The sequence below is a fragment of the Alligator mississippiensis genome, chromosome 1 (genome assembly GCF_030867095.1).
Source record: "Alligator mississippiensis isolate rAllMis1 chromosome 1, rAllMis1, whole genome shotgun sequence".
NCBI classification, from domain to species: domain Eukaryota; kingdom Metazoa; phylum Chordata; order Crocodylia; family Alligatoridae; genus Alligator; species Alligator mississippiensis.
In genome coordinates, this window is record NC_081824.1 from 425,778,169 (window position 1) to 425,789,896 (window position 11,728).

The 11,728-nt window shown below is 46.4% G+C and overlaps 1 protein-coding gene across 1 annotated transcript; it reads right to left on the bottom strand.

Moving 5' to 3' along the window:
- Positions 1-637: 637 nt before the first annotated feature.
- Positions 638-9,736, bottom strand: TEX26 (testis expressed 26). Its single transcript, XM_019498231.2, has 7 exons — positions 9,444-9,736; positions 6,983-7,067; positions 6,570-6,732; positions 4,910-5,066; positions 3,301-3,465; positions 1,363-1,524; positions 638-991 (listed from the first exon to the last, which is right to left on the bottom strand). Exons 2-7 carry the CDS (start codon positions 7,054-7,056, stop codon positions 837-839), a joined length of 876 nt encoding a protein of 291 aa, XP_019353776.1. The 5' UTR covers positions 7,057-7,067; positions 9,444-9,736; the 3' UTR covers positions 638-836.
- Positions 9,737-11,728: the final 1,992 nt, after the last annotated feature.

Below are 11,728 nucleotides of genomic sequence, written 5' to 3' on the forward strand. Positions count from 1 at the left end.
GGTAAGACTGCGCATTGGAGCTGGCCTTGTGGGGACATTTATACATCAGCAGCTTGTGGTTGGAATTCAAGGGGAGAGGGGTATCTAGTTTTTATCTACAATGAGATTTGATGTACACAGCAACAAACACAATTAGAGTACACTACATCTTTAACGTGTTTGGTGACATACAGCAGGGCTGTCCAACTTCTAAGTGGCTGGGGCCGAATGCCTGCTCAGCTGTACCAGTGGGGGTTGCATGCCTGCCAGCTGCTCCAGGACAAGCCACAAACCCCTGGGCTGCACACTGCAGATTACTCGCTCCCACCACTGCACTGCCCCTGTGCCCCAATGAACTGTGCACCCCTCCATTGCTGCCCCGTGCACCCTGCCAGAACTGCATCATATGCCCCGCATTGCTGTCCCATGCATCCACGTGGTCCCAGGACACGCTCAGCTCCCACACTGCACGTGGCCCCTCATAGGAGAAAGAGGGTGCCCAGAGACTCTGGCTGCTGTTGTAGTGGAAGCAATGGTGAGGAGAAGCAACTGGGCAGAGCCCGGGAACCTCAACTTTATCCCTTGTGTGCCATATGCAACTTTACTCCTCGTGGACCATCCATGGGACAGCTCCGATATATACAGCATCCTCCAAGCCAGGGACAAGTGTTTTGCTGGTATTTGCAATAAAGGGATTACAAAACATTCTTTCACATTCTGTAGCCCTCAAAATCAGCACCCTGCTGCGTGAGGCAGCAGCACAAAAGCCTTTATTGTTTTAGTAAATGGTTTCATTCTGCAAATTGCTTACCACACACCCAGACACAGACATGAGGGGTTACAGTTACAGCGCTCATTCAACACTGAAGGTCTTTCTCCCATTGCATTGTTTGGTATAATTTGCATTCAGTTACTTTGTCTGCTGGAGGTCTCTTCAGAGGTGAAGGCTTTCTGATTTGCTCATTCTGGTTCTCATTCACTGTGTTAAGAAAGTTCTGAAGAATCATTTTCTCTGTTATAATCAAAATAATAAAGGAGTTTGTTTGAATTACAAATTGTCAAATGAATAAAAGATGTTTGAAGAATTTCATTTATGAACTTTTGACTGCGGTTATAGAAGTCCCAGCACTTTTAACATAAAGTTATCTTTAAGAACACAATATTCTCTCCTACATGTTCTTGTATGGGGAAGTAGGGGAAAAAAAAATCTCAATTTCCTAATAATTCCTCCAGCAGAGAGACAGAGGGCTGGGGCTCAAGATCCACCTACACTAAAGGAAAGAACGAGACTGTTTTTCTGCTTTTCCAACAGCTATGAAAAGGGCTGTGTCCACATAGGTTCAGACCTTATGGATTAAAATAGACCTTCGTACAATATCCTACCTTGCTCTGGAGCATTTTCAACATACTTATTAACTTGTTCTGGGTCCAGCGAATTTAAAATTGAGATAATACTGAAATAATCTTTCCCAAAATCACTTTGGTATGTGGCCAGCTGCTTAGTGTTTTCATGCTTCTGGGTGTGAGTAAATGTCACTGTAGGAACTGGGAAGATAAGGAAGACAGAAACATGGAAGTGAAAGCAATACTTTGTGAAACCAAGTCTAACTAGTCCTGAACTGAAGTCTTGTTCTGTGGTTTTCACATTAATTTAGGCTTCTTTCCTGAACTAGAATAGGTCCTTCCATATGGGTCATTTTTCAGGATCTGGACTCTTTAATAATCTTAGTTCTATAGGGAAGGAGATGACTTATCTGTATTGCAAGGCCCCATGAATATCAATGGACACACACACACACACACACACACACACACGCACACAGTAATTATGATACTTAGCATCCCATACCCATTTAAAATCCAGTCAATATCTATTTCCAGGTGCCAATATTTTGAATTTTCTCTTGGTTAGGTTTCAGGCCAGACCATGGAACTGACTCCTCTGCACTATTTGATAATACTGATCCAAAAATATTCCTGTCAGCTCCTTCAAGCTGCAGCAGGAAACAGAACTGTCTGGTCTATACATTCTCCAATGAAGCCCACAGAATCATTATGAGTATTTTTTTCTCTGACTCCAGAGTCCTCTTGGAGAAGCTTGAGAAGTCACCTGAGACTCTCTTTAAGTGGTACAAGATAAAAAAGCCAATGGCTGAGTTGCCCAGAGCATCAGCATTCCACACAAGGCATCTGTGGCAAAAAGGATAGTCTTAGGTCTAGCATGCTGAACTGGGACTCAAATGTCATCTGCTGGCTCCATTACAAACTTCCAGTGTGACCTTGTTCAAATTACATAATCTCCCCTGTCTCTGTTTTCCCCATCTGTAAATGGGGTTGGAGGGATGAAATTTCCCTATCTCAACAGGGTTCTTACAAGGATAAAATTCATCAGTGGATGTGAGGTGATCAGATACAGAGATGAAGACCTAGGTGGACAATCAGCTTTATCTCCTAGCCTTGCTGAACATTCAGCACCTGGATGAAGATCAGGAATTCTGAACATAGCCCTGGTAGATCAAGGATAGCCTGACTGTGGCCCCCTCTCCCAGCAGACTTTCCAAGAAGCCCAAGTTCTTCCAACCTAAAATACAAATGCATGTCTAATTTTGATTTGCAACTTCAGTAAAGCTCCTATTACCGTCAGCAGGAACAGACAGAAGCACTTTTGAAAACCTCTTGGGTGCATCTACACATGCATTCAAGCATGACTCAATTTAACACTCATTAAACTAATGCACATTAAACAATTTTTGGTAGGTGTCTACACGTGCAGGGACTTGGCACTAAAGTTAGTGCACTTGGCACCCTGCAGCCCTGCCATGTGCCCCTTAGTGGCTGGGCAGTGGTTAGTGCCAGGTTGCGTCTACACATACATTAATGCATTTTAACTAATCATGCCAAAATTTGATACCTGCATTTGCAGGTATCAAGTTTAGGCACAATTAGCCTATTTTTGCCATTTTTAATGTGCATTAAGGGCTTGCACGTGTAGACATGTGCATGCAATATGCATTAAATTGGGCTAATGCACATGAATGTGTCTCATGTAGACATGCCCCTCAAATATAGAACTACTGCATGGTGCAAAGTGACCCTGGACTCTCCTAAAGGAACAGGTGCATCTCTTTCTTTCACAGGAAATCATCAGCCATCAGTAAAGAACTTCTAGACTACCAGAGGGTTGTGAAGAATCAATATAATAGTCACAGCAGTTTCAGCTGATACTGATTCCAAAGAGCTGTGCAATACCAAGATGTGAATCCATTATTCTCATCAATTTTCAGTATTTTACTTAAGGTTTTAAGACAAATGAATTCTTACCAAGTCCCTTTTTTGGAGCATACTGTTTTGCATTGCATCCCTTTTCCTGGGAAAGGCCCATTAATTCACAGGCCTGGGCCGGAGGCTGGTAATGACACCTAAACTCAGTTTCTGTAGGTTTTGGGATTAAGATTTTCAAGTCAGAATGAGCAGAGGTAGCTGAACCTGGAGAAATTAAAAAGGTATATGACAGGAAGTATCACAGCCCAAAAAAGGACCTTCTTTTCCACAGAACAGGGAGATTTATATTTGGCTGTACATACCAACAAAATATTTGGTTAATAAGTATTTGCCAAAATGTTTTTGATATAAAATATAACTTTTAATTAAACATTTTTTTCACAGGGTGTCTACTTCCATAGGGAAAAAAAAACTGAACTCAGTGCCTGAAAATTGAAACATTTTCCATTTTTATCTGATTTAAAATATATGATTCTGAAATGTACCTCCTGGGATTTGTGGTTTGGGTGCTTCAACTCTTTTCCATAGGATAACATTTTGCATGTTTTATTTTACCTCGTCATCAACAACGGAGGCCATGCTGCAATTTGGGAGTCTGGCCTCAAGAGGAAAATAGGAGCATGCAACACCTGAATAACATCCCATGTGAGGAACTGCGGCAGCATGTCAGGATTTTAATATTTTGTATTTAAGCTGAAATGTTTCAGTTTTGATTTCTTTCCAAAACCTAAAGATTTTTTCATGGAAAATGTTGACAGAAAGCTTTTTTTTTGGGGGGGTGGGGGTGGGGGGGAGGGTTCCCCATTAAAAGTTTTGGTAGTACAAAAAGGCATTTCCTGAAAGCTCTACAAATCAGTAATAATGACTCCTCACTGCTGATAGAGAGACAATGTGGATATGGTGGTAAAATATAGCAGATGGGCACTACAATCAGGCTGTCCGCAGGCACTTGACTTTCAAGAAGATGTGTTAAGGCTTGACCCAAAAGACATCAATCTAAAAAGAAAACTTCCCATTAATTGCAGCTGGCCCTTCAAAAAGAGACATTGTCCAGGCAAGTGGCCAAATGCCTGGCAAAATGATTGTCCTTAGCAGTGGCAAAATGAATGAAGCTCAGCTGGCTGTGTTGGATAATACAGACAGGCCTGTATTTTTACCCATAAGCTCTTGGCACACTAGGAGTCTTTGAGAGGGTATGAGATATGCTGGAAAACACCAGAAGCACTATGCATGGGGGGCGGGGAATGGAGGAATTGAGGAGAGAGGAGTTAGTCGGGTTGAGCATGGAAGATCACTTAGGCTGAAGGAGGAGCCTCGACACATGGCCATCCCTCTGATCCAGTAGTGAGAGAAAGCATATCCTGCATTTAAGTAGGATGCTAGAAGAATCCTGGATATGTCTGAGCAGCACCATACCTAGACTTCTGGCAGCCCCGGGCAAACTTTTAGTATCAGGCCCCCCTTCACCAGCGATAATAATAATAATAATAATAATACAAATTACCATTTTCAGGTCCCCTTTCTGTCCAGGCCCCAGACAGCCACATGGATCACCCATGCCTGTGTCTGGCCCTGCCTCTGAGCTTCACATTGCAATAGGACCCTAAATGGCCATTTCAAAAGGAGAGAGCGAAATCAATGCCCTTACCCTGTGGTAATCCTAAATAATTTGTATCGTAAGAAGAGATGGACTTTGGTCCGCTTGCTTCCCTGATCTTTTGTTTAGAAAAAGGCTGTGCCCAGGGTGGAAGACTTTTGGAGGGCTTTACTTTTTCTCCTCGAGGCAGCTTCCAGTCCAGGAAATCCTATCAACACACACAGGGGGACTTTGTATATCTGTACATCCACATTGAGAGCATCCTATCTACTGTAAATAAGGTCACATGCAGTCAAGTTCTACAGAGAAAGATGCATATGATATCAACCACAACAGTATCAACCAGATGAGGAGTTTCAAGCAGTATCCCTAGATAGCTGTCAATTTTGAAAAGGAATGGATAAACTTGAAAAAAAAATCTAAACCTTTAAAAAGTATTTAAAGTATAGTATTAATCCATGTTGGGGAAGCACTAACAAATTAGCAAACAAAGCTGGACTAAGATATTGGTTAGTGGGCATTCTGTTTGTTGATACTCTAGTTTCCCTTTTAAACGTTCTGTTCTCTTGTTCATTCTCCTGTTTTATAAATTGTTCTTTCCTCTTATTGTGCACTGTCCTGCAGATTTGTTGTGAAGGGTGGCATATAAATCATATAAAATAAATACATATAAAAATTTCAAGTACTTCACCAAGTCCCAGCTATATTGGGTGGCTGTTTTGTTTTCATATTTGTTTTTTAATTTTACAATTAGCTTTTTCTGGTTTTTTTAAGTTGGTTCCTTTTTTTTTTTGCAGCTGCCTCAATAGAGCTACAGAGGCATGTAGTAAAAAATAAATCCTGCCAAACTGATCCCATTCTGTGTGTGCTCAGACCCAGAACAGAGGCAGTGAGAATGCTCCAAGGAAGACCCTTCTACCGCTCTTAAGATCTGTTTTCTTGAAAACACTGGCAGCAGGGACCATCCCTGGACTGTCCTCATGGTCACAGTTCCAGATTTGGAGCGCACAGAGCAAGACTGGGCAAGTGAGGCTCTTTTGCCAGGGACCATCTTAAGAGCACCATAGAAGCGGTGTAGATGCCCAAAAATACACAATCAACTGCAGGGTAAATTGACAGAAAATGGAAAGCAAATGAGGTACAGTGGCAAGGCAGTTAAGGTATCTCACCATGGCTCTAGTCTAGCAGCACAAGTTGGAGCCCTGCTCTGGGCACGTGTTAAAGGTCACCCCTAAGTTGATGCAGCTGCAAATGGGTACAAGTCATTTAGACTGGGGGAAGTCTACTGAAGCCAACTGCACATTAATCCCTTGTGTGCAGCTGACTTCAGAAACTGGTGTGCTTGAATTACTCTAGCTCAATGAACTGTTAATCTCCGGTGGACCTTTGACCATGCCTGTGAACACTGTGGTTATCAAAACAGGTCAGGCAGGTTGATTGCATATGGCAGAATGAGAATATCCTTGCATCAGTATTGGAGATGCAAGCTATCCTCCAAGACAGCAACAGCTTAAGATAATACTTATAGCACAAACCTAATCTTGTTCTGTTACACTCAAAATATTGGTTTCTTCAATGCCAAATCCCATGGGTGAAATTATCATATGCTCTTTAAACTATCTTGTTGCTAAGTGCTCTTACTGATATCTCATTCAGTGATGTGCTCCAAAACTACAGCACCAAAAACTTTGTAACAAAAACTAAGGCTTACTTCACTAGGCTGAGGGTTGTGTCTCCTTGCTCCCAATAAAGTTCCAGTTCTCATAGGTTCTACTTTTGAATATGGTTTCCACAAGACATCTTCTCTGTAAGTACCATAGTCCATAGGTTTGCTATTTAGGTATGGATTTACATGTCCTTTTGCTGAGGTGGAACTGTGAGAAATGAATTACAATTAATAGTAATAAACAGGGTGATGGGATATAATGGCAATGACTATCATTTTCTATTCTAAGAACTGAAAATATTGGTGTAAAATCAAATATTGGTATGCATTCAACAGGCTACATTTGTTTATAGCATGGCACCTATCATCATTCATGGATATGAACAGAGGTTTTTTATCTTTCACAACAAAACATAAGTAACATAAGTGTTTGCATTAATTTAGCTCTATTGCCTTACCATATTGCATCTGTCTCTCTTGGTGTGTTGTATGTATGTTGGTGTTTTGCTGTAATTTCATAAGGATGCCACATACTTTTGTCCCCTAAAGATATGATGCAGTGGTTATAAAGGTGAAAAACTGAAGAATGTTCCCAAACTCAAACTTTGTTACTATTCAAATAAATCATTTAATCAAGAGAAACTATGGATAAGCAGTTTCACAAAGTCATACACACAAAATGATGACAGAGTATTTCTGGCTGCAGAGAACTTCCTGTCAGATGGATGAATCAGCTGCAGACAACCACAGCATCTGTGCTCCTCACTTGATTTTGTATTAGCGTGTCGTACTAATGTTAGCATCAGCTGCCTTTCTAAGCATCCTTATTGTTTGGAGTAGGTGACACAAGCAGGGGCTGAGTCTATGCTGGCAGAAATAGGTAAGCCGTTTACTTAGACTGTACATTCTTTCAGGCAGGAACCACCATTATACAGACTTGTACGTTACCCAACACAAAGGGGTTAGGGCCTCTCTGTGCTAACATAGGAAACTGTTAATACTAACATGCTCAGTACAAGGGATGATGGCTATACTATACTACAGACTACTATACTACAGCTCCCCACTTCAGTGTAGAAGTGCAGGTCCCATCTTTGAAGGCTACACCCAGAAATTTGAATCTGAAGTCCCTCATGCTAAGGAAGGCCTGCAACCTAGGTCTGCCACTTCCTGCAGGGGCTATAATGCAAAAGGTTAGCACCACCATCATTCAGTGTTTCTGAAGGAAAGTGATCCTGACTGCTGAAGAGAGTACTGGCAGTGTGTGTTAGGTATGCTCAGAGCACACCTACTGGGACACATGTCTTATGGGGACAGGCTGACGGAACTGGGTTTATTTAATCTAAAGAAGAGAAGACTGAGGGGGATTTAACAGCAGCCTTCAACTACCTGAAGGGTGGTTACAAAGAGGATGGAGTTAGACTGTTCTCAGTGGTGGCAGATGACTGAACAAGGAGCAATGGTCTCAAGTTGCAGCAAGGGAAGTTTAGACTAGATATTAGGAGGAATTTCCTCACTAGGAGGGTAGTAGAACACTGGAACAGGTTACCCAGAGCGGTTGTGGACCCTCCATCCTTGGAGGTTTTTGAGACCCTGCTAGACAAAGCCTTGGCTGGGATGATCTAGTTGGGGCTGGTCCTGCTTTGAGCAGGGGGTTGGACTAGATGACCTCCTGAGGTCCCTGATACACTGTGACACTGTTACACTGACCTGCAGGGAGCTGATGTGAGGCACGGCAGCACAGAGAGGGGTGGCTACAGCGGCGCTAAGATGAATTTAGGGGGGCTATAGCCCCAAGGCCCACAAAGTGCTGCCACCCACAAAGGTGCGGTGCAGTGCTCCTGGCCCAACCAGCCCAGCCCAACCACCCACTTCCTCCCCCCTGCCCCCACCAGGTAGGACACGGCTCTTCCAGCCCGGCTCGGCCCCCTTCCCTCCAGACACAGCACCACCCAGCCCCACCCCTCTCCCCCAAGCGCAGCACTGCTCTCCTGGCCCAACCCCAGCCCTGCCCGCCCCTCCCCTCAGCCCCATTGGTGGAGGGGCCCCACTTCCAGCTCCAGGGAAGCAAATGTGAAAGCCACAGTTTTAAACTTAGTGCCAAAGATGGGCTTCACGTTTAAAAGTGCGGCTTTCACTTCCCTGCTGATGAGGATCCCAGGGTCAGGGCCCCAAATTGGTAGGGGCCCTTGGGCTCATTCCTAGCAGGCCAGTGCATTAATCCACCTATGCCAACAAAGGACAAAAAACAAATCAGAACTCGATTCTTCAAGGGATTTCATGCAGACAACAGTGGCAAAATTCGCTCTGGCAAAAGAAGAGGCAGAAGTCCTCAACTGCTGGCCTCCAGATGCAAATATTGAACAGAAGCTAGTGAGCGGGACAGCGCCCTGCGGGGTGACTGCTCTTCGAGGAATGCACTGGGGTCCAGCTGCACTGCTGAGAACGCTTGTGGAAAGGGGGGCTCTGTTTCTAATGGTGAGTGGTGGGTGAGTGGTGTCTACAAGGCCAGTGTTGCCAAGTGTTCAGGTGAAAGGAGGCAGGTGGGTGGAAGAAACCAGCCTGGTTCCTGGGTGGGGATGAGCACTGGGCACAGGGGGCATTTCTGAGGGGCAGACCCCTGCCCACAGCCAGGCCCAGCCCTAACCCTGCAGCAAGCATCTGTCAATGGCTCCAAGCCTTCCCTTTTCCTCTGCATCCCTGCTGCCCACTTCCCCTCACCAGCCCTTTCGCCCCTGGCCCTATCCTTCCTCTGCTCCAGGCCCCTTTGTCCCCTGACCCCGATCTGCCCTTGCCCCACTGGCCTCACACTCCCAGAGTGGCCAGGCTGCACTGGTGTTGGGGGGACTTTCATCATTGCTCTGTGCATGCACAGCTGGCTGGCGCATGCGCAGTAGGGCTCTCTGCCAGCAGCCTCACCTGGTGGTGCGGGGGCGGTGCTGGGCCTGGTGCAGGGCTCTGTGGTAGTGGCTCCGTGGATTGGGGGTAGTGGCAACCTCAACCGCTGCCATGCGGCAGTGCGGGGGCGAGGACGGAGGAAGCAGAAGGGGGCGGTGCCTCCCCCCTGTGGGGGCCCCAGCGGTGGCTCCAGCCTGTCCAGCTGCACCCCGGGGGCTGCTGCTGGTGCTGGTGCTGGGACTGGCACAGAGATGCTGCCTGGTGGCCCAGTGACCGGTTCCGCATTGTGACCCAAGTGGGGAGTACCATGGGAAGGCGGGGAGAGCTCCGTGGCAACAGGGGGAGTTCCATGGCAACAGAGTCAGGGGGGAAGCTCCATAGCAATGGAGGGGCTGCATGGCAACAGGGACCCTGCCCCCAAGTGGGTGCTGGGGTGGAGCGGATCCTGTCACTGCTGCCTGCTCCTCCAAGGGCTCTGACGGGGTCCCTGGGGCATCAGCCAAGACTTCCTGCCTAGGCTGGTAGGAGTCAGGCTGCAGTGCACTTCCTCAGACCCACCATCCCCCTTTCGTGGCAAGAAGGCTGTCTCGTCGTCCCTGAGGAGAGGTCACCCCCTGTAGGTCCTGCTTCATGGGGTGGTGCGTTGATGGACTTGTGCACGTGCAGTGCAGCCACTGTCCAGAGCAACACAGGAGCCACCAGGGGAGTTGGAAGCAACACGGAAATGCAGTAACAAGGGGCCTGAAAGTGTTCTGGGATCTGGTCTTTTCCAGCAGGGCAGGTTAGAAGCTCAGCTAAGGAGAAGCAGCCCAGCCTTAAAGAATTTCAGGTAATTTAGGCTAACAGGCTCCTGCAGAGCAGATTTCAAGATTTGTTTCCCCCTGGTAGGAGCCCTGCTGGGAAAGCCATTCAGGAAGATCAAATGGAGAGAAAGTGGCTGTTTCCTGCTCCATGTCAAAGGAAATGTGGAAAGGGTGGAAAATGCTTTGCTCGCCTCACTGGTTGCTGACTACATTGGTGTCAGCAGTGTCTCCTTACAGATTCTGTCAGTATGTTTCTTACAGATTTGCTGAACATGTTTCTGAAAGTTTCAAGCCAACCTAGTGTGCCTCCAGCACTTCAAGTTGCCTCTAGTGACCCATTGAGCAAACAGATGAGTCTAATTAGTTTTCAGCTGTTCTTCTAAATTGCCCGTCTGCCTGAAGTCCCTGCCTTGAGCTGATGTGAAAGGCCACAGCCTGCTCCCTGTGGCTCCTGGGTGTTGTCACACCTGCAAGCTCTCTGATGGCTTGGATTGTGTGGGGACAGCTGTCACGTCTGGAAAATATTTCAGAACTAGAAACAGGCAAGTTCTGCAGTCACGTCATCTGTACATCACTCACCATAGAGGCACAGAATCATAGAAAATGAGGGTTGGAAGGGACCTCAGGTCATCTAGTCTGCCCTCCCTGCTCAAAGCAAGACCAGTCCCAACTAGATCATTCCAGCCAGGACTTTGTTGAGCTGGGCCTTAAAAAACCTCCAAGTAAATAACCTGTACCAGTGCTTCACCACCCTCCTAGTGAGAAACTTTTTCCTGATATCCAACCTCAACTTCCTGTGCTGCAACTTGAGGGTGTTGCTCCTTTTTCCATCATCTGCCACCGCTGCAGTTTACAACTAACTCTTGAGCATGGCATAGACTTCCAAGGTCCCAAGGATGTCCTAGTGTTTTCCTGTAAAGAAAATCCCTCATGCGTTACTCTATTGGAAAGAAGATTGTGCAGTTAATCATTTGAAGTTTGTGTTACCATTTTGCTTCTAGTAGACATTTTTGTTCTTTGAATCATAAAACAGCACTAGGTTTAATCACCAGAAGTATCTACTTCACTATACCAGAAGTATCTAAGTCACTAGATCAGGGCTGGGCAAAATATGGCCTGCGGGCCTCATCCAGCCCGCTAGGCAATTCTATCTGGCTCACAGGGCTCCTCCATAAGCATTCTGTAAGCCCTGGCCCAGGGAATTCAGGTGAGGGCCCCACTGGGCCAGGACCAGGGCCAGGGCCTCCTGTTGGGGAAAGGGGCAGGAGCACAGGGAGCCATACACTTAGGGGCTAGTTCAGGCTGGCCCTGCATGCTGCCATCACGTGGCCAGGGACTGGGGTGGGGGTGTGGGAGCTGCAGCTATGGGGCCAGTCTGGGCTGGCTCTGCACCCTGCCACCACGTGTGGCCAGGGACTTGAACAGGTCCACTACTGGGAAGGTGGTGCTGGTCCCAAGCACTGCTGCCACCTGCCGCCAGGGACTGGGGTTGGAGCACAGGAA